The sequence below is a fragment of the Lepidothrix coronata genome, unplaced genomic scaffold, assembly GCF_001604755.1.
Source record: "Lepidothrix coronata isolate B3197 unplaced genomic scaffold, Lepidothrix_coronata-1.0 Scaffold77, whole genome shotgun sequence".
In the NCBI taxonomy this organism is placed as follows: domain Eukaryota; kingdom Metazoa; phylum Chordata; class Aves; order Passeriformes; family Pipridae; genus Lepidothrix; species Lepidothrix coronata.
Genome location: NW_016690257.1, coordinates 1,832,662 through 1,855,733, shown reverse-complemented (window position 1 = coordinate 1,855,733; position 23,072 = coordinate 1,832,662). Strand labels below are relative to the sequence as shown.

At 43.9% G+C, this 23,072-nt stretch overlaps 1 protein-coding gene across 1 annotated transcript in view; it reads right to left on the bottom strand.

Moving 5' to 3' along the window:
- Nucleotides 1-23,072, bottom strand: part of LOXHD1 (lipoxygenase homology domains 1) — a 126,765-nt gene that overhangs the window by 24,235 nt on the left and 79,458 nt on the right. The window contains exons 30-33 of the mRNA XM_017819740.1: nt 19,619-19,804; nt 15,855-15,982; nt 11,456-11,573; nt 3,104-3,281 (exon numbers count right to left, since the gene is read on the bottom strand). Of these exons, the coding sequence (XP_017675229.1) occupies nt 3,104-3,281; nt 11,456-11,573; nt 15,855-15,982; nt 19,619-19,804 (610 nt within the window). The remainder of the gene's footprint in view (nt 1-3,103; nt 3,282-11,455; nt 11,574-15,854; nt 15,983-19,618; nt 19,805-23,072) is intronic.

The window sequence follows — 23,072 nt, the reverse complement described above, 5'->3', positions numbered from 1 at the left end:
AGAATTCCAACCCAGATGGGCCTTGAGAAACTTGAGGACTGGGCAAGAAGAAGTCCCAAGGAATTCAGCAAAGTTCTGCATCTATGGTGGAATAAACCCTGCACATGCTGGGAAGTTGAATGTGACCCGAAGGTTATAGCAGTGACATTCATATCGGGATTGAATCCAAGCTAACAGGAAGTTCCCAGTGTTCAGTGCAAAATGCCAGTTTGAATTCCTGGGTGAGGCTGAGACACTGAGCAGAGGCCCAACCATGCCCCAAGGACCCACAGCCACAAGTTTCTGGGGAGGTTCTGGCTAGGCATCTGGAAAAAAACAAGTTTCTTAGGAATGCGTTTCAGGTCTGGATGGGATGCCTGAGGAGGTGGTGGCATCACCATCCCTGGAGCCGTCCAACATTTGGCTGGGCGGAGTCTTATCTGACCTGACCCAGTGCTGGCAATAGCCCTTTGATCAGGAAAATGGGTGAAAGAACCTCCAGAGGACCCTTCCAACAACAGAAGTTTCTATGATTTTATGATTCTTACTGAGTAGATGCATTGTTTTTAAACAAACTGTGGGCTTGAGTCACAGCCTTCTGAGGCTAAAGAATATCCTTTTGACATAACAGAGACTTGGATAAGGCACTAGGAACTGACACCAACTGTCCTAAATTATGTAATTTGTAGGTTGGAGCTGAGCTGACAACATCCTAATTAATCTTATAACAGCAGAGATAAAACCCTTATGCTTCATTAATGATTGGAAAATGAGAAGGCAGTATTTATTCATTCCCCATCTTTATTGCATTACCATGTATATTGTGCCTGCATGTGGAATAGAGCATGTAAAAATTAACCAGTGAGGACATTTTTGTGCCACAGAAAGAGCCATCAGATGGTCTGGCCCTACTGCATCTGTGTCAGTGGGTCTTTGAAGAAAATGGTTGTGCTTTACTTCTAAGATCAAAAGTGGATCGAGATCTTGGTTTTTAACTGTAGATTACCCATCTGACTTGGGACATGTGTGTTTTAACAACCTCTTCTCTTCCTATCTATGTGTAGTCTGAGAGCTGCCATCTGAGGTGCTGTTGGTGGTGGAAGAAAGGTGATTGACCTTTGCAGGAGCAGAGTCTTTCCCTGACACAACCTCTTTAGGTTACATTATCATCGCAGCAGAATGACTCTGTGAAAGCCCAAACTGCAACTCAAAGGTTTCTTTGAGGAAAAAGCAAAATGAGGCTGTTTTTAAATATGCAACTGTGGTGGGGAGGAAATGGCTTGTGCTTTCTAGTTTGCTGCAGCACATTTTTTATGTGATTCATTTTCCCTGACTTCAGCCATCTAGCCTAAAAATCGTGCAGTCTCTGTCTGAATGTGATGAAGAGAGACTGGCAGAGACCCTCCAGAGGACTATCCAGACCACTGATGAAGATTCTTCTCTCTCAGATGAGTTGACCAGAGACAGTCTAGGCTAGAAGTAACTAAGAACAGAAGTATTATTTTTTGGAGACTGACAAATAGGTGAGTTGAATTTGCCTTTTTTTTTCCCCAATTTTTTTTTAATTTTTTTTTTTTTTCACTCTGTGACTCTGATGACCCTGATGCACTGGGAAGTTGAAAGCTACTGCAGAGGAAAACTTTATGCCTAGAAACTGAAACATTTAATTCCTTGTGCAGCATTGCTGTCCCTAGACAATGTCAGCGTGGCAGGAGATGATATAACGTTCAAACCAACCGTCAAGGATAAAATGCCTTTCTTCCTGAATGGGTCCAACCAGGAGTAACTGTGGAATACATAATGATCAAAGAGGGGAGATGGTTCATGATTTGTACCCACTTTAGATAAGCTGGATAAAGTTCAGCATTATGTCAGTGAGCTGTGTGATCTAATCACAAACAGACTCTCTGAAACCTCCCTGTAATCTGCTCTTTCCTACTGGTTGTCGCTGTTCATAATGAAATAAAATGTTTCTTCATTAATACCCATCATCCTTCATTCAATGGGAAGGGCAGATCTGTCTGCTGCTGCTGTCATCTTCTATTCTCCTCTCATTTCTATTTCCATCGCCTTTGTGAGTTAGGGTTGGATTTCACAAAAAAAGGTCACAGAAAAATCTACCATTATATTAGATGGATTGCCAGATACATAAACAAACCTTCTGCTCTCTCTCTCTTCTGTTTTTTTGTGTTTCACTACATGTTTTTCAGACAAGCAGCAGGCAGAGAAGATAGATAAGAAATGGTGAAGCGGCACGAAGATGCTCTGCCAGGGAAATTTCGATATTCTTAGATCACAAGCTGCATAAATTACCACTGGTAAATCCACAGGGAAAAAGGTAATAAAGAAAAGAAAAAGAAAGAGATGTAGAGGTCAGGAGGTGGTTCTGTGCACTGGTGTGACAGAATCTCCTTTAAGGGTCAACCTTTCAAAACAAGGTGTCCTGTAAGACAGCGTCTGGCTTGTCCCACCTTGGCACAAGGTAGCCTGTATGTGGCTGCAAGTTTCATTTAGCAGCCTGACAGAATTTCTCATGAAAAGAGGCAGCGATCCCAGGAAATGACATAGAAATCCCATTTCTTGGCTCTGGCAGCCCTGCAGCTCTCTGTGTACTCTGTTACACCTCTTCTATCTGGTGTGCTTTTAGTGATGGTTTTTCACAGCTTCAGGTAAATGGTCTCAAAACACTTTGAAAAGGAGGGTGAGTTACTGTTGTCTGCTTTGAGCAAGGCAGATAGTGCTGACTGAAAACCTGGAGCACATCAGCTTTGACCATCCTACACGGGTGGACCTGACAACAGAAAAGAAAAAAGTGGCCGCTGACCACTGCAGCATGGTCTGCTCTGGTAATACTTTCTGTCAAGGTGTTCTCAGAGAAAGCAGAGAGCAGTCAAACCTAGGCCTTGTGTCTAAATATGTTATGCCCAGAGCTCAGATGAGGATGAATCTCTCAGAATAACACTGTCATGATGAACAACCTGCCAAAATATTTGGTTTTTTTCCAGCAAAGTATGGTTAAATTATGCTTTTTAAATAAACATAATTTCAAATTAAGCAGATGTTTTCCATTGCTGAAAATCAAACTTTTTGCTAGAAAAGTCATAAAATACTGCCATGGACGAACCTCCAATGTCACTGGTTTTAACCTGAAGAGTGTATGTTGTGTCCTCCATCATCTGCTCCTCATCTATGACAGCTGGCATTTCACACACCAGGCTTCCACTGGCATTTTTCAGCTTTGACAGCCATTCCCCATATGTAAATGTGGCCACTTCTTGGTTAGTCAGGTTCTTCAGGACGATCTGTGAAGAGCCAAAATGAGGGGTAAAAGCTTACTTCAGCTACTGTTTGAATGAGGGCAAAGATTAAATCTATGAAGTGGGGTATATGGTAGAACACGGGTAGAGCTTGGCCATGGCTTCAAAACCTGTACTGAGCTTTTCTGGGATAAATGGAGCTCTCTCCTGTGGACAGTATTTGCTGTGGTGATTTGTCCTGAGAAATGGTCTTCATAATATCACAACACCTTTTCATCCATCGGGATGAAAATTTGCTCTGACTTCAGCAATGGACAAAGCTCATCTCTAGAAGAGTCAGACCTTTCCTGGGAGCTAGCATGGAATTCACTCCAAAGAAGTAACAGGGTTGTGAAGAACATCACTACTCTCCTTGAAGCACACATCATCTTTCTTCTGCCTGCCTCCCTTGTGTGAACACGTGGAGATGATTGTAGAGAGACACAAACCAACCCCAAACAAGTTAAAGCAAGGCACAAGACAAAATTAGGCCAGCAAAACTTAATGTTTCACACACTTCTCCCTCTGGGAGAAGGTGATAGAACAAACAGTATGCAACAGATATTAGTCACACTATCAAATGTCTCGTGGAAGGAGCTCAGATGCTGTGGTGATGAGAACAGAATGGGAACGAATTCAGAACAAGTCGGTGAGTTACTCCAACAAACGCCTAATAAAATACCCACCTTTATGTCTCCTGTTGAATGTGGGCTCAGTGGAGCATCAGTCAGGTAGGAGAAAGGCATTACACCTGCCTACAGCAAAAACCTAGCAGTGAGTTCTCACTAAACTGGGGGAGTTGGAGGGAAGGGAGGAGGCAGGGCTGCAAATTACCATTTGTGTTCCCATCCAGCAGAAACAGAGACCGTACCTGAGTGTAGCAGTGCATCAGCAAACACAGCTGGTAAAGGCCATGCAAACATGAGCCCAGACGTGTCAGAGAAGTGTGACAATATTAGGGAGGGATGAATCATGGAGTTATGGGAAATTTTAAATTAAAAGGGGTGCCTAGAGCTGTGTATTTCTACCTCCCGCTCCGAGCATGGCTAACTGCAAAGACATGTCTAGTTGAGTTTTGGAAATCTTAAAGGGTGTAGATTCCCCAAGCACTTTTGAGTCCTCATCCCAGGGCTACCCCACTCTCACTGGGAAGACTTTTTTTCCTTATATATGATCAGGGGTTTCCTCATTGCAACTTGTGTCCATTGCCTCACGCCTTTTTACTGTTTATCACTAAGAAGAGACTGGATATGTAACCTCTCTTCAAGCAGCAGAAGACTGGACTCAGATTCCCTCTTGGCCTTTTCTTCTCAAGGCTTAAAAACTCTATTTTCCTCACCCTTTCCCTATGTGCCATGTGCTTCTGTCCCTTGACTACCTCTGTGACCTTCTGCTGCACTCTCATACATCAGTCTAAGAAAAAAACCCTTAATAAAACTTATCTTGAGATAAAATGTGCTCAAATTCTATCCTCAAACTCCAGGTGTCTCAGTCCATGGCCTTCTGCCAACCCCAACCAAGATTTCCTGGAGCCTCTAGCAGTTCAAATGAAGAATATTGTTCCAGGTTATAAAAGTTTATTTTAAAGAGGGCAGTAGCTACACAAAAGCTGAGCAGTAAGCCATGCTATTTGTGCACTGAGTGATTCTGTGGGTAGGACACTCATCTGGGGCTTTCACTCTGCCTGATGCTAAGCAGGGATCTGTAACACAGCACCTTCATCCCAGGGGGGACAGGACATTTTTGTCTGTTGAAGTTGTCCCACTTTTCTAGAAAGCTGCTTATTCACAGTCAGTGATACCACTATCTTTGTGGCCACAAAACGGTTCTATGAGTCCAGAGATATTGAATCAAATTCTTGCTTTGAACCAAGCAGAAATCAAGTCTCCCCCACCCCAGCTGTGACCTCTCTGCTGGGGCACAGACCAGGAGGAAGTGTCCTCTCACAAGGATGCATGAATGATGCCTACATCCTCTTAGGTGTCCAACCTAGACACTTTTCTTTGGCTAAAATTTGCAAAATTGTATTTCGAATAATGCCAGTTTACCTGAAAATGTCTTTTTTTCCCCCTCCCCCTGGTGCATGAACTCTGTTGTGGAAAAGGTTCATCCAGTAATACCTCTGCCCTGCTTGGGAATGACAGCGATGCTGTTAGCAGTGAATTGTCCAGAGTAAAGCTTGCAGGGAATTGTCAGGAAAGCAGTGGGGGGTAGAAGCAGATTAGAGTTGTCAGCTGGAGTGCACTCACAGACAGAGGGATCAGACCTCTCACAAATACCCTGCACATGCCCAGCACTCCAGATGCTGTCTGGGAAAAGCCGTCTGGCTACTAAAACTGCTGGAGCAAAAAACCCTCTCCTTCCACCCCCAGCACCTCACCCAGGATGTGGGATTTCATTCCTGTGCAGCTTCACAAAAGCAGCACAGACACAGGGAGCTGCTCCTGATACCTTGACCTGGGATGCTGCTCCAGCAAGGAACAGACAGGAGAAAGAGATTCATTTTATGCTTCATTTGCTCAGGGGAGATCAGCCCAGAAATCCAACTGTATCCTGGCCTGATCCCCAGCAGTGTGGGCAGCAGGACAAGGGAGGGGATTCTGCCCTTCTGCTCCACTCTGGTGAGACCCCTCCCTGCAGAGCTGCCTCCAGCTCTGGGACCAACATCATAAGAAGGATCTGGAGCTGCTGGAGCAGGTCCAGAGGAGGCCATGGAGATGCTCCAAGGGCTGGAGCCCCTCTGCTCTGGAGCCAGGCTGGGAGAGCTGGGGGGGTTCACCTGGAGAAGAGAAGGCTTCAGGAGGAGACCTGAGAGCCCCTTCCAGGGCCTAAAGGGGCTCCAGGATAGCTAGAGAGGGACTTGGGACAAGGGATGGAGGGACAGGCCAAGGGGGAATGGCTTCCCACTGCCAGAGGGCAGGGTTAGATGGGATATTGGGAAGCAATTGTTGGCTGTGAGGATGGTGAGGCCCTGGCACAGGTTGCCCAGAGAAGCTGTGGCTGCCCCTGGAACCCTGGAAGTGTCCAAGGCCAGGTTGGACGGGGTTTGGAGCAACCTGGGATAGTGGAAGGTGTCCCTGCCCATGGCAGGGGGTTGGACTAGATAACCTTTGGAGGTCCCCTCCAACCCAAACTCTGCTATGGTTCTGTGATCACAACAAGAGACATGGAGGTAGCAGGAAATCCGCAGGAGGCTGACTGCTTGGTGACAATGTGCACGTTGCCCCACTTATCCATCACGAGCCCCCTAAATCTGGTCATCCAGCCCAACCACATCATCCTGTGGTCTGTGGTGGGACCTGGGTGCCCCAAGGGGAGCAACATATCCCCCAAATGCAACTATATCCACCCAAGCTGGAGGTAGGTAAACAGCAATTCAAGGCATTTCTCCCTCTCTCAGGCCTATTTGCCTGATGACTGGAGAGGGGGCCTTAATAGTTTGGTAGAAGATGTGAAAGCCGAATGTAGCCTTTTTCAATGACTAAAATAGCAGAAAATGAGTCCCATCCTACAAGGAGATGTTTGTGGGTGTTCCACACACAGAGGATGATGGAGGATTTTGGTTTCAATCATGAGAGTCAAGAAAGCCACCTCAGGGAGCTGAGCTGAGACTATATTTATTTTCTGTCTGTTTCTCTCAGAAAAACTAGCTACTGCTTGGCAATGAGACCACTACTTTACATTTCATCTAAGTTTTTCAGGATACCCAGGACTTGCTGTGGACATCCTGTGTGCTTTTCAGCTCAAACTTTCTCAGTAATTATGCATGGAGCTTATCCGGGCTGCAGAACACCTATAAACAATGGAAAGAAAGCAGGAGCAGTGTGCGTGTTGATAATTTGCTTTGTAGCTGAGCAAATACCGCAGTTGACAGGAACTTTAAACCAACAATTTGAAATTAATTGCACACTTGTATCCTGCAAGGGAAAGGCTTGACATGTCCGATCATTTGATTTACCCTGACCCAGCTGTCTCCCAGGTGCTGTATAAAACACGCTCTGCTGGGTCTCCCACCCCACTGACACCTAAATACATAGGAATTCATCTTTAAAAACTCAAACACAGATTTTTATGCTTCTGCTGCATGTGATTATTCTTTGCTTAAAAACAGGACCCTCTGACTGTAAAACAAAAAGACTTTGCTCTGTTGCAAAGAATAAAAGTCAGTTTCAGCTATGTAATTCTCAATTCTCAATAATAATTCTCAAATTCTCCTAATCTCCTTTATACAAAGGAGAAAGAACTGAATAAAGACCAAGTCCCACATGCAGGATTATTTGTGACGTTTGAATGCAATGCAATTAGTGCTTCATTAAGGCAGCTTCTTATCTGTCTGGCTTTGACAGCACAAAGTAACATTAAAATTCTGAGGGAAGCAACTCCGCAGAATTCAACAGTCTCATAATTCCTGCTATTTCACTCAGACAGCTTTCATCTCTTCTTGCTTCTAGCTTTTCAACTGCATATCTAAGACAGTGGGCAGCAGGTGAAATCATCACATGGACTGAGGAACCAGCAATCCCAGGAGGAGGTTTTCAAAGCGTGCATTTAGAAAAGTTTCCTAATTAGAAGCCAGTTTTTTTTTTAATGCTGAGGGTGGTGAGGCCCTGGCACAGGTTGCCCAGAGAAGCTGTGGCTGCCCCATCCCTGGAAGTGTCCAAGGCCAGGTTGGAGAGGGCTTGGAGCAACCTGGTCTAGTGGAAGGTGTCCCTGCCTATGGCAGGGGGTTGGAATGAGATGATCTTTAAGCTCCCTTCCAAACCAAACCATCCTGTAATTCTATGATTTTATGATTCTGTTCCCTAATTTTTCAGAGGGTGTCATGGAAGCTTGATGGGGAAGAACATGAGATTCAGCATTAGGTCAGAGGAAAAGATCCAAACTCCAGGTTTCTCCCAGCAGTGGTGTGATCAGAAAAATCTCCACAGATGATGGAGAATTTTCACTCTGCCTTTTTGTGCAATGATCAATAATTTTCATTCTTTCCTGAAACATCACTAATCATATTTTGTTCCCTCTAGAGGTTGAGGTATCAGCATTTAAAACTTGTTGCTACTTGAGGTGCAGTTTCAGTTTTCAGTACCAACTTTGTTACTTCGCTGAGATTCTGAATGAAATTTTAGTGTATTTTATCTAGATAGAAAAAAAAAAATGACTACTTGCCTGCTTGTAAATTGAATCTTTTGGCTGTGCACAACATCGTTGATAATTCATGCATTTTAATTGGTATTTATGCATTTCTATTTCTGGTAAACTAAAAGCAGTGTAAATTATGACTAGCAACAGTTTACCAAAAGACCATATAGAATTAAAAAGATCATTTGTTGTTAGTTTAATAGAACAAGAAAACTGAGAATATGCTGTAGATAAATGGAGCAACAAATGGTTAATTACGGGGTTGATGGCTTAATCTAGCTTCTCGTTTCACTGTGCTAGTTAGCACTAACTGTGAACCATCTGTCTGAGAGTTTAGCACTACCCCCACAAGTATTTCATTATGCAGTTTTAATATGCACTTTTGACAGAAATGGAAATGGGCTCCGATCAGTTTTCATGTCACATCAGGCTACGTAAGTTTTTAAGGTTGGAATACAAATCAGAGAATACAAATCCTTCCTTCCCTCTTCTAGAGCACTCCTGTCATCACCCTCTGCCTGGGAATACAAATGCTATGTTTACCTTTGCAGGGGAGGTGGGAAAGAAAACCAATAAATACAGTTGTCTGTGTATCACTGGAGTCAGAAGATACTCTGTGCTCTGTTTCTCTAAAAAAAACAGAAATTATGGGCAACATTTTCATAAGCTTCTAAAATCATTAAATGATAAAAGAATGGTTTGAGTTTGGAAGAGACCTTAGAGACCATCTTGTTCCCACCCCCTGCCATGGGCAGGGACACCTTTCACTAGACCAGGTTGCTCCAAGCCCCATCCAAACTGGCCTTGAACAATTCCAGGGATGGGGCAGCCACAGTTTCTCTGGGCAACCTGTGCCAGGGCCTCACCACCCTCACAGCCACGAATTTCTTCCTAATTTCTAGTCTAAATTTCTCCACTTCTAGTTTAAAACCATTCGCCCTTGTCCTATCACTATATGTCCATGTAAAAATTATTCTCCCTTGCTTTTATAAACCCTATCTTTTAAGTCTGCTCTCAAGACCTTCTCTTGTGTGCATGGTCCACATGTGGCTTCTGTAGAGCTAGAATATGGCTATAAGCCCATTGAGTAGGTCCAAATGAGAATACTGTTTGCCCGCTTTCGCAGGAATGCCTTGCTTTGGGTAGGACAGTCCAACAGTCTCAGGTTTGGAATGCCTGAACAGAGTAGGCAACAGGAAAGTGAGAAGGTGCAACTAAAGATGCCTCTGTCCCTTGCTTCTGAGCTATTGCTGATTCATGACTGCAAGACCTGGAATGCTGTTGGATGAATAAGCTTTATTTGATTTCATTTTATATGAATATCATTTATAAAACTCAGGGGAACGTATGTGAGAAATGACAGAGGGAGTTTGACCAAGACATCTGAATCAAATCAGAGAACAGATTGAGTTATTCCTTAGGCACAGAGAGAAAAATTGTGTGTCTGCAGCATCTTTTCTAAAGATATATGCTGGAGGCCTAATCCTTTGAAAAGCTGCCCAAGTATTATCGTAGAATGTTAAGAGTTGGAAGAGGCTTTAAAGCTCATCTCATTCCACCCCCCTGCCATGGACAGGGACACCTTCCGTAGACCAGGTTGTTCCAAGCCCCGTCTAACCTGGTCTTGGACACTTCCAGGGATGGGGCAGCCACAGCTTCCCTGGGCAACCTGTGCCAGGGCCTCACCACCCTCATGGTAAAGAATTTCTTCCTAATATCCAGCCTAAATTTCCTCTCTTTCAGTTCCCGTCTTTCCCCAGTTGCTGAGAAAAAAGTTAGAAGTGAAAATACTTGAGTAAAAATGGTACTACGTGACAGAAATACTTTTTAGCTCATGTTAATGAAGGTGAAGAGAAGTTCATAGCTCCACTGTGAACTGGTGGCTACCTAGGGCCAGTGTTTGGAAACACATTACCTATGGGAAAAAGAAGAACCACTTTAGATTAGTCGAAAAAGTGTAAAGGACCCAATGAAAAAATCATGCAGTGTTCTTTCTGACCATGGGTTAAGCTATTGGGTCTTAGACTATTCTCATTAAAAAGTCAAGATGCAGGATATCTACTCCAGAAAAAGCATGCTAAACAAAAATGGCAGAGATGTGTTTGTTTCTCCATTAATGAAACCTGATGGTGTGGAATCAGCACATCACTCCCCCTCTATCTTGGAAATATAATTCAAGAGAGCCATAACAAGCAAGCTGCTTTTTAACTGCCCAAATACAGGTGATCCTTACACGTGATCTGGTGGTTTGGCAGAGAAGATGAAGGCAAGCACCATGCTGTTGTGCAAGGTAGGACACTAGGGAAAAATACCATCAATTTGCATATTCCATCCAAAATGCAAGATAAAAATGACAAATTACATATATGAACAAGGAAAGAAAGAAATCTGCCTGTGTGCTAGAGGAGAAAAAAGGGGAGAGGTGGGATGATCTGGTTGAAAGGATGGATTATATGGAAATGTCCCATCCAGGCCAGGCTCTCTCTAGCTTTCTCTGCCTGGCAAGGGACATCTACCCTCCTACGGGTTGAGAGCATGGCACAGATCTGCAGGGTCTGAGGGCACATCCTAGGGACCAGAAAATATTCCAAGCGCCCTGGGGACAAGCCAAGGCTCTGGTAGGAAGGGAGACTGGGATCTAAGAGCAAAGTCTGTGGTAAAATCACAGAATAATTTAGGTTGGAAAAGACGTCCAAGGTCATCAAGTCCACCCATTAACCCAGAAACACAGTGCCCACCATTAAACCATGTCCCCACGTGCCACATCCACGAGCCTTTTGAACACTCCCAGGGATGGTGATTCCACCACAAAACAAACAAACAAACAAACAAACAAACAAAACAACCTTTACAGCACAGCTTTTGCCCTTGCACTCCTCTTTCTTGACTCAACTCCTGCAGGGAAAAAACCACGAGAAACCAACGAGAAAAAAAGTAGGAAATTAATAAAAGTGAGTCTCTGGGTGCCTTTCTCCTCTTTGTTATGGGCTGAGGGGCGTCAGGACGAGCCGGCTGCGGGAGACGCGCGATGCAGAGTGAGTTACCCTTTCCAGGAACCAGTGCGGGCGAGTCCCCTTCCCATCCGTCCGGATCCTCATCTTCCTGAGGGGTGCAATATCTGCGATCTCCATGATGAAACTGTCCTCTTGGCCTCGCTCAAACCTGGAGGGGTTGAAAGACGGAGGAGGTTTCCTGCTGCTTTACAGAGTCGTTGCATCTCTGTGCGTGCCGCGACTCTCACCATGCCAACAGCCTCAAATTAAAAGTTTATGAGTGTGCTTTATTGGACTTGAGCTTTCCTGTGCTGCAATCACCAGCTACTGTGCTGTTGGCAAGACACCTCAGTACAGATTTGACAGGGATTCCTCCTCCCCTGGAAAAATCAAGCCCCTACAAGGCACCTGGAGCCGTTCCAGGCAGCCTGTAGCATATATTACCACTCTGTTTGTAACCAGAACAATAGCAACTCACAGTCAGGCTTCTGCACATCGCCTCCCTCCTGGCGGCTGCCCACTTGCCTGCCCTTGGCCCGTTCCAACTAGAAGGCAAAAAAATTTAGCTTCATCTCCTTTCACTGAGGCTCAGCACATAACTTTGTGTTTGCTGTGGAGAGAGGCAGTGGCTGCAGCTCATCTAAATACTGTGCTGTTTTGCAAGTCAGAGCACAGCACCTAAGCTTAGTAAGGACAGACAAGCTGTGTTAGAGGAGACAAAACCAATCTCGTGCATTTGGGGAGTTTGGATTTGCAAGCTCTCTCTGACTGTGGTAAGAACCAGGGTGGGTTTGTGTAACGCTGCGTGAAAGACCTTACCCTGCGCTTGGCTGCTGTGTGCAGGCACAAGGATGTGTAGGAACTGCTCATCCATAGCAATCAGCAGAAAGCAGGAAAAGGGAAAAAACAGCTAACATATGCTTCCTGAAGAAGATTACATTGGCTAGGACTGTGCCTTCCCTCCCTCTTGGCATCGCTGGCGCTAGGAGGAAAGCCTTGATTCAGTGGAAGTGCTGCCTCAGGCTCACTATTACTGTGTTCAGAACAAGTGTATCCTCTAGTTTGTCCCCAAAATACTCTGGCTTGGACTTGAAAATCTAATCCTTGCTAAGGAGAAGGGCAGCCAAATCCAGGGGTTCTACCAAGCACCACTGTGACCACTGTGCTCTCGAGATTCCTCCTTCAGACTCCTCGTTGTGAAGGAGTTAACTGAGTCTGACGAGAGGTTTGGGAAGACCTCTGCAAAAGGTCTAGAGACAATCCATAATGATGATATCTCACTCCTGGCAATACACTCACCCTCCTATAGTACACTCCTAGTGCAGTGCCAGAATATGGAGAAAAACCATTTCTTTACCAACCTCTGTTCAGATTACCCCCTGCAGCATGAATGTGATTATCCTCACACCATTATCTGAGCCTGCATAGCTGCAGATGTCAGTAATAGGGGTTGGCTCTAGCCTCTCGGTTTTCATCCAGGCATTGCTTTCCCTGCACTCCAGAGGCATTTGGACAGGGTGTTTTGGTCCCAGTCCATTTCTAGTTATTAAGGGTTACGTTTGCTCTTTGAAAAACTTGCCTCTCATTATTTGTCTTTCTGTGGTACTGGATACCAAGACAGCCTGTCTCACTGTAAGAAAGAGAATGCACTTTTGTGCCTGGACTGGATTGATTTCCACATCTATTTAAGAAAAAGGTGTGAACCCTTCCAGTCTGAATTATCCCGTGATCCTATGATCAGTATTACCTACAAAGCTTCATAGAAATCTCTCACTCTAATGCTTTCTGGGCTGAGCAAATCTAAGTTAAAATGTCAGCTAGCAAAAGAAACCATTATTTATCTTCAGTAAATGCTCTGTTTAAAGTTTGCAATGCTGATACTCACCTGCTACTTCCAAGAAGTCATTGTACTAGAGGGAAGCAATTGCCAAAGTGACAAACTGGGTGACCTAGAAGCTCTTTTCTATCCCTAACATATATGAAGATGAACATAGCCTGAAAAAAATTGAGAAGGGAAGAAGTAGCCAGACAAGCTGACTGCTGCTATTCCTTTTCCAGGACACTGAACCATTTATCTGAAGGATTTCATTAAGTTTTCCTACCCACGTCTGCCCTTATAAATATTTCTATTGCCCAGGGGTCTTGGCAATAACAGTAATGTAGCGAAAATTGCTTTAAATCTGCGGCAGGTTAGACAGACGGTTCTTCGTAATGCACTAAGCTGCTGTGAGTGGATTGGCACTGGATGGATCCAATAAAGTTGAAGTGCCTTTTACCATTTTGTTGCAGCAGCTCTCACCTATCCCTGCACTGCTGGCACAAAGGCTGGAGAGATTTCCATGTGGAACAAGAGCCGGGGAAGCCTGTGCTGTCAACAGCTGGATGAAAAGTGGTGGCAGTGGTGTGGAAACAGACAGTGTGTGAATTTGGGGACATGAATGTCCTCTGCAGAGAATGCTAAAGAGACGACAAGGGCTCTGTACAGCTAGGGGTGTGATACAGGCAGCAGAGATGTGCCAGCACCACCTTAAAGAATAACACAGTATCCTGGGGATATTAACATAATAATAGCTGTGTGTTACACTTCCTTCTTCTTTATCAGGCCCCAATGAGTTTACACCACCTTTCACAGATCTTCTACTGGCAGAAGAAAACCCAAACAACTAATAACATAGAGAGTTTTCGTTTCTCCATTATTGCGTTTTCATATCCTCGTATGAGAGATTATTCATCCCACTCATATAAAAAAATGCAATTTTTTTAATAGGTCACATAGTTCAGGGATATCAACTACCTTGCCAGATGCAGCAAAACTGCAACCCCTCTCTCTAAGGGTTGAAGATGTCTTGGCCTCCTTTAGAGATTTTTGGTTGACATACCCTGATGAAAAGTCTGTTTCACTTTTAAATACAGACGTGGTCCGTTTTCCCACCTACTAGAAGTGACTGTTGGGATTAAATTAGTGGAAGACAGACCAGTTTGGGCTTACCCAGGGTCTTGGAAGAGGGATGTCCCTGGTGGCCAGACTTGCTGGTAGCCCAGGTGCATTGCCCCCCCCCGTGTGGGATGTCCCTCTCTGATGGGGAGCAGGGCCAAGAGCTATGGTTTTCTACACAACTCAGCCGTGTTTCTCACTGAGATTTTAGTCAGCAGCACCTCTGCTACATTTTATTTCTTTTCACAGCAAACAAGGTTCGTGCTTGTTATTGACTAAACACATGAAGGTTTCAATCTTAGCTGAACATGCTTGTCCAGACAACCACTGTGCTATGACAGCTGCAAGTAAAACATCCTTTGAGCAAACACCTCTATGCAGGTGCCTTATCTTCGGTTATACAGCACCACCTCAGCAAGCTGAGCTTCAGCTGTGTGGCCAAAAGCTCCAACGCTTCTGATACTCTGTAGATGCTTTGCTGAATAGGATCAGAGGTAGTCAGTCAATTAAATTTAAGAGTGATGAAGCCTGTCTCTAAAAGATGGTTCATTCTTGAGCATGTAAAAGCTTTCTGAACCAAGGAAGGTGCCAGGAAGGAACAGGAAAGCATTGGGAAAACAGTGGCTAGTGGCATGTGGGGTTTTTTTGAGTTACAGAAGCACTGGGATCACGCAAGGGTTATCTTGCCTGTTAGCTGCCTCTGCTGAAGGAAATATTAGTTTTCACCTTCTTAATAAAATGAGGGCATGCAGTGCAGCATTCTGTGCAGCTCACAGCCCATTTCCACCTCTGGTCACATCTGGGCAGACAGATGTCGTCCCATGTCCCTTTCTTACAGGCTGCAGACAAGTCAGGTCCAGTCCCAAATCCATGCAGCTGCATTAGCACAGCAGGGAGCCCAAGGCAAAAAGCTCACTTTTCAGCTGGGCCCTCAGCTTAGGTCCTGGCATCCCTCATACAGCCTCTGGACCAAGCTGGCTGGCACCTGGCCAGCTCGGCAAATGGGAGGAGCAGACAGAGGACAGCCAGCATCTTCCCATCCCAGGCACTTCCCAAGGCAGGTGTGGGCATGCTGGTTTGTATTTCTTTCATTACGCACTTACTCATGAATTCCCATTAAATAATGTTCAAATTAAAGTCCTTGTTTTTCCCCGAAAGATGAGTTTTGCAGAAATTTCACCTGTGGTTTCCTGAAATGTTCACAGTTCCTCTTGGAGACAATGCAGGGCTTCACACTTACCTCCTTATCTCTAAAGCCACTGAGGAGCAGGTTAAACAAAACTTGGACAAATAATGGTTTCCCTGGATACACAGTGCTCTCTTTTTTTGCTCTCTGGTCTGTAAACTACCTGACAGAAACACTTACTAAGGGCTCATTTCTGAATCCATAAAGTCAGTGGGAGTTAATTTTTGTGTTCCAGTGGGAGCATGATCAAAGACCCAAGTTCTTCTTGACTTGACACAAGAATCTGTCATCACTCCACTTCTAACCAACAAAAGTGGCAGTTACTGTACCTGTCTCCATTTTTTTCCAGCTGCATTTCCTCAGTGTTCCCATTGGATCCAAAGACAGTCATGAAAATGCTGGTGTCAGTACCTCCACTTTCGATGTCTCCAGTCACAACCGTGACTTCGTAGAGGACCTGGTGAGGGTTGGAAACAATCAGAAGGTTCCTGCTTTCAACTAGGGTAGAGTTAATTTCTTCTCAGTAGCTGTTACAGTGCTGTGGTTTGGATTTGGGATAAAAAGGGTGCTGATAACACACTGATGTTTTGCATTCTTTGCCAAGTGCTGTTAATGCCAAGTCAAGGACTGGTTTTTTTCCTTGTCTCATGCTCTGCCAGGGAGGAGGCACACAAAAGAAACTGGGAGGGACCCTGTCTGGGACAGGTGACCTAACTAATCAAAGGAATATTCCACACCATAGGATGTCATGCCCAGTATATAAACTGGGAGCAGTTACCCGGGAGAGGCTGATCTGGGTTCAGGAAGAGGGGTCTGGCATGGGTGAGTGGGTTCTGAGAAATTGTATTGTGCATCACTTACTTTCCCCCTTTTTATTATAATTATTTACCACTATTGTTGCATTTTATTTTATTTTCAATTATTAGACTGTTCTTAGCACATGAGTTTTACTTTAATTCTCCTCCCCATTCCACCAGGGTGGGGAGGGAAGAGAGGAGGGGCTGAGTGAGTATAGCTGCATGGAGTTTCATCACCTGCTGGGCTTAAAACCACAACAGAAGGTCTCATTTGAACAGCTGTCCCCAAACCATGCAAAAGCCTGGGCAAAACACTAGACCGGCTTTGCTGGAGATCTACTTCTTTTTCAGAAATGGCTACAACACAGCTTCTTGTTTTCTCTCCACAGCATGGTTCCCAGAGGAAAAGTTAGAGATTGAACCTTGGTCTTACAGGACCTTGGTATTAGCATCATCTGTGACTTTTTCTGCAGATTTTCTCAGCCTAGACTGACTCAAAATGAGACACATTCATCATGACAAACATATGAACCATAGAATCATCGAATGGATTGGGTTGGAAGGGACCTTTAAAACCCCCTTCCATGGGGAGGGACACCTTCCACTAGACCAGATTGCTCCAAGTGCCGTCCAGCTCGGCCTTGAATGTTTTCAGGGATGGGGGATCCACCACCTCGCTGAGCAAAACTGTGCCAGTGTTTCACCACCCTCAGCATAAAAAATTTCTTCCTTATATCTAATCTAAGCTGACGTTCCCTCAGTTTAAAACCATTATCCCTTGTCCTATTGCAACAGCAGTGATGAAGACCTGTTAAACTGCTTCTCCATGGGAGTCACAACCATCACATCAGTGGCTGGGTCTCCAACCTACTGCTACTGACATCTCCTCCTGGAAATCTCCCAGCACTCCAGACTCCTGCAGTGGACCAAAATCTTGCTAATTAAAAAAAAAAACAAAACCAACACCCAACCAAAAAAAAGCCCAAACCATCTCTCAAATGCGCAATTGTTTCTTTTTTTTTTTTTGACTGCGAAATGTTTCCCCCGAGTGTTCGGTGTTCATCTGGGCAACATTTAGTCCAACATGAATAATAGTTTTGAAGTCTGTACATTGGAACACTCTCTAAGGCAGAAAAATGCAGACATCTTATTCTCTCACTGCTGCATTGAACGCAGAGTGTTCCCAGATCTCGTGTACTGAAGCCATGCCAATTTGTGAAAAGATGTTTTGTATCATTTTCACCTTATTAGCCTAATTTTGTTCTTTTCTCCTGACACGGGAATAATAAGACTCAGAATAAACATGTCAAAAATGTGAAAGTCTCAGTGGCTGTCAGTGCAATTAAGATTTTTAGGCCACTTAGATGCTTTCAAGATCATAGCTATGGTAACAAGACTTCTGGATTTAAGAAGTGGAAGAATATCAAGAAACAGCCCCAACAAAACATATTTCAAATAGTGCACTGCTAGGCCAGTTTTATTGGTCTGAATTGTGACTGTCACATAAATAAATAAACAAACAGTGCAAAGGAATAACATAATAGAAAAATTATTTTTCATGTTTGATCCTGAGTAACCTGTCCATCACATATTCACCCACACACATTTTAAATCATAGCAATGCATCATATTTGCTACAGGAAGGAGAAGAGAAACTTTTACCAATGCTTTTAATGACTACAGTGGATATTGAGTAATTTCTCAATTTAAAGCAAAAAAAGAGGGAATATCAAGTCAAGAAGAAAATTAAATTGCAATGGGTACCTGTGGCTGCACAAGAGTTAAGCGCAAGAAAAACAAGAAACCAAAGATGCTAAACATATTAGTTGTCCTTGAACTCTCAAAACTAACTGCAGCTATTGACAAGGGAACAGCCCCAAATTCCCTCAACTAGGAGGCTGGTCAGAACCTCAAATGCTCACTTCTGATTTCACATCCCAAGCATCTCCCTGGATTTCCCTAAAACCCTTCAGCAAGTTTCTAGCCCAACATCATACAAAAAAAATTGCAGTTAGGTGTGTCTATTTTTGGTGTACTTAGGAAAATAAATATTCAGGACTGTGCTTTTAAAAGAAGATTGAACATAACTCTTCATTAAGATCCACTTCAGTGTACAGACAGGCCATCAGCTCACCAAAAGGAGCTTGGAAACCTTATCCAGGAGGTTAAATGACAGATGGGACATTTTTATGAGACTGGTTTTAACCTTGGTATTCAGGGTGAGGGAGGTTTTTATTCTCTCTTAGGTCAATTCCACCACTGAAACCTGCGCTGATTTGTTGAATCGTTCATAGATGCTAAAAATGTTATCCAGTTTTTGGGTGTCTGGGGAACAAGGAAGATTTCAGGAGGATATCTTTAGCTTGGGAATCAAGAGCAGCATAAAGAAAAATTAATGTACTATGAAAGTGTAAGCTGACTGTAAATAGAAGCACAGCTGTAGAGATTTTAAATTGCCATACAGGTATTAAACACGGTATTATTGTCACATTCATCCAGACTCTTATTTCTGTCATAAATCTCACATCCAAAATCAGCATAGCTCAGCTTTCCAATTTGTACTTTCTTGAAATATGGCATAGCAGATATTACTTCAAAATTCATATATATGGATGAAAAGACTACAGAGTTTCTTTTCATTACTTATTCAACTTTAATCAGTTATTCTTTTCAAAGATCAAGCTTACAAATGTCTCCATGTTTCAGCAACTTCCAATAATTATTAGTTTCTGACTGAATTCAGTTTCCCTACCCCCTTATTAGAAAATCCCATATGTAGCCACACTATGCAGAGATTAAAATATTATAATACAATTTAAATATAATCAAATAATAAAATATATAAATATATATTTTATACACAGACACACATACATATATATAAATATATATAAATATATATATATAATTAAATATTTCCACTACTCTAATCTGATGAGTTAGAAGTATTTCCTCACCTTGCAGCTGCTCCCACCTATGGGTACTGGGTGATGCAGTGGTTGCTCCAAGTGTGATGACAAAATGAGGACATCCTGACGAACTATACCCTACCTGATCTGCCCTCCCATCAATGCCACAGCTGCATCCCTCCAGCTTTAATAAACAGGGCTCTAAACAGTAATGATTCTAAACTGTGCCTAAAGATTTTGCTAAAAAAAAAACAACATAGAAAGAGAAACCAAAGAAAAAGCTCAAGCCACTTGCAGAAGTCAAAGTGTGAGAGCTGCTGACACACAACCTGTGTCAGCAGAGGCCCCTGCAGCAGCTAAAAGACACAAAGAGAGCCTGGTGCCTACCTTGACGCCAATGTTGACGCATTCTGCATCCAGGATGTTGAGGATTCGTGAGGTGAGCCCATCACCTTTGTCTCTGGCCAGCCAGCACTTGGCCACAAAGTTGTACATGACGCCTTTGGTGGGCACGACGATGTTGAGCTCTTCCATCAGCCAGCAGCTCTCGGGGGTGGCACCATCGTGCCCCACCTGTGGGAGTCAGAGGGAAAACACCTCCTGGTTAAAGGAGGACTAAGAGTCCACGACACCATCACACAAACCACTTCCACAGAGGGATCACAGAATCATAGGATGTTCAAGTTTGGAAGAGACCTTAAAGATCATCTCGTCCCAACACCTCCTGCCATGTGCAGGGGCACTTCCCACTAGACCAGGTTGCTCAAAGTCTTATCCAACCTGGTTTTAAACACTGCCAGGGATGGGACATCCACAGCCTCCCTGGGCAACCTGTGCCAGGGCCTCACACACACTCACAGTAAAAAATTTCTTCCTAATATCTAACATAAATGTCCCCTCTTTCAATTTGTAACCATTACTCCTTGTCCTATCACTACAGTTCCTGATGAAAAGTCTCCTCTCTGGCTTCCAGATAGTCCCCTTCAGATACTGGGAGGTTGCCATGAGGGAGCTCTGGAATAATGCCACTGTTGCCCAACAGGCAAGATGTCAGTGTATATGGCAGCTGATGTGGCCAAGGGAGCTCAGGTCAGCAGCTGCTAAGCATGAGGGAAGGCAGGACACTGCCAGTCCCCCTGAAAAAGCAAGGCAGACTGGACTGACCTATATGAAAACATGTCCAGTCTCTTACTATTCTGCTTCTGCTCCTTTGACCTCCATCTGCTCATTTGCACTTGTCAGCACACCCATTTCTCCACTCTTCCAAGCCCTTCCACTGCTGTTACCACACTCTACAAGTGACTATCCAAAGCTTCATAGCCAAGAGGAAAGACGCAGCTCAGCAAACACCCACATGTGTTATTCAAACTCTCCTTCCCTCACAAATCCACGTAGAAGTCAACTATATGTATGAGGCTGTTTCTGTGCTTCCTATCTGCTTAGACTGCAAAAGCTCCATGTTTGCACAGGAGACAGCAGATGGAGCTTACATCTGTAGCTGGTTGGTTTTCCAGGACCACCTCCTCCGAGTGCAAGGAGAGCAGGAAGTCACTCCAGAGTGGCCACAAGACTGCACGGATGAGCAACAAGCTCCTGACAAAATTTAAGCGGAAAAAGGAAGAACACTAGAGGTGGCAGCGGGGGCAGAGGACCTGGAGAAATACAGAGACGCTGCACAAGTGTGCAGGGGTGAGTTTAGGAAAGCCAAAGCCCACCTGGAGCTGAACCTGGAAAGGGCCATGAAGAGCAACAAGCAGTGTTCCTACAGGTATGTCAGCAGCAAAAGGATGCTGATAGTGGAAATTTCTCCGAGAACCTTCATGTCCCTCTTAAAGAAGGTGCACAGTTCATCCCAGGGCAGACTTAGAAGTAATGTATCTCAGTTGATGTACAAACCTCAGTCAGACAGTCATTCCAATGAGCTAACTGCACATAAAAGGTTGAATAAAAGACCTACCTGCACTTCATTATTTTCAGTGTTGTTTGCACCATTACTAGGAAAATGAGGTCCTTAGTTCTTGATGTTTTTTGTTTTTAAATTATTAGGATATTTAAGGTGGCTCAGAAAGTAATTTTTAATAATAGATTCATCTGGGGTGATATGTCTGTGGTATCTTTTTTTTCCCCAAAAAACAATTGATCTTTTTTATCTGACTGTCTCAGCCATCACTGCTATTAGGAGTATTATTGCTATACTAATGTCTGTACAGCTGCAGAAAATTAGAGCTAACCACTAGGGAAATTCAAGTCTACAATGGATGCATTAATCCTCCAATTCTTGGGGTGTGAGGTGAATGGGAATATAACACTTGCCTTCCCATTCCCTCTCTTGGCTGGGCTTCTCCAAACCCAAAGCCCCTCTGAGAGTCTGCATGCAGCCTCTAGAGATCTGTTGCAGGATGGCATGGATGAGGCAGTGTAGAAAGTTCAGGGCAAGAGTTCTGCAGTGAAGCAGGGACAAAGCAGCTGGAGGGAGAATCCCAATGAGCCTATTAAAGTTTGATGGTCTTTTGGATTCATTACACACTGCCCAAATCACAGAACCCCAGAATGGTTTGGTTTGGAAGGGACCTTAAGGAAAGGATCATCCATTTCCACCCCCTGCCACAGGTAGGAACACCTTCCACTATCCCAGGTTACTCCAAGCCCTCTCCAACCTGGCCTTGAACACTTCCAGGGATGGGGCAGCCACAGCTTCTCTGGGTAAAGCATCATTCCAAGACATTGTTAGGTACCAGATTTCCACAGAAACCTTTAACTTTTTTTGGTATCAGTGACTGGCCAGAACAAAACATCCTTTGCATCCAGCTGCCTGGGAGAACCTGTGCTCAAGCAGATTTCCAAGAACCTCAAGAACAATGTCTTAAATCCTGGGATAAATTCAGCCAGTGCCAAGTCTTACATATGGCTGGACTTTTAGAGAAGAGCACCAGGATTTGTCTTTCAGTTCCAGGCAAATCTTTAGACAGACCATGCCAACAGAGTGAGCGAACCCAAGCCACAGCCACAGTGTAGCCTGGATGTGCACACCAATATCACAACAAGTTGTTCGGGATGAGATGCTTGAACTAAATTAGAATGGCAAAATTTCAAAGGCAGGTAGATCCCTGAGCTGTTTGAAAACCTTTGTAATTTGTTCCTACTGTCCTTGAGAGACTGTTGAGTAATTCACAGGGACTGCTGAGTACTTCACATCACTAAGATGCACAGTTTGTACTCAGCAGCTCACGATCACACAGCAACTGAACACAATGGCAGAGGCAAAATGTGAGAGAATTTTTCTGTGGAAAGAAAGAATGAAAAGAAGAAAACCAAAATGGATTTTCTACTTATTCTGAAAAGTCCAGGCAATGCTAGAGAGACTTGAGGGTCAAGTCCCTAGTCACCGAGGGACTGGACTTGCACTTGAAACACTTGTATGTCCTTGATTTTACTCTGTGTTTGTGATGGAGAAAGGCCCTGAACCAGAAGAGGTTTATAACAGCAAACCAATACATGGCTCTTCTGGATGTACCTGTATCTCTCTGCAGTGACAACAGTCCAGGAACTGAGAAAGTTTCTTTCATTAGGAGAAGAAATATTAAAACTTGTTTTGAAAACACAGTATAAAGAGCCTACACCAAATAACTTGTGTTATTTATTTTAATGTCAGGATGTCTATTAAAGCACACCAGTAGTAAATATTACATCTGTAGGCTCACGAGACGGGTATAAATAGGCCCCTTTCAAATTACTTCATGTTCTGCTGTTTCTGCTTTCACTGAAGTGTATTTGCAGCAGGAGAATAATACCAAACTAGAAATGGCATCACACTGCAAATCCTGAGATCCTGTTAAATTGT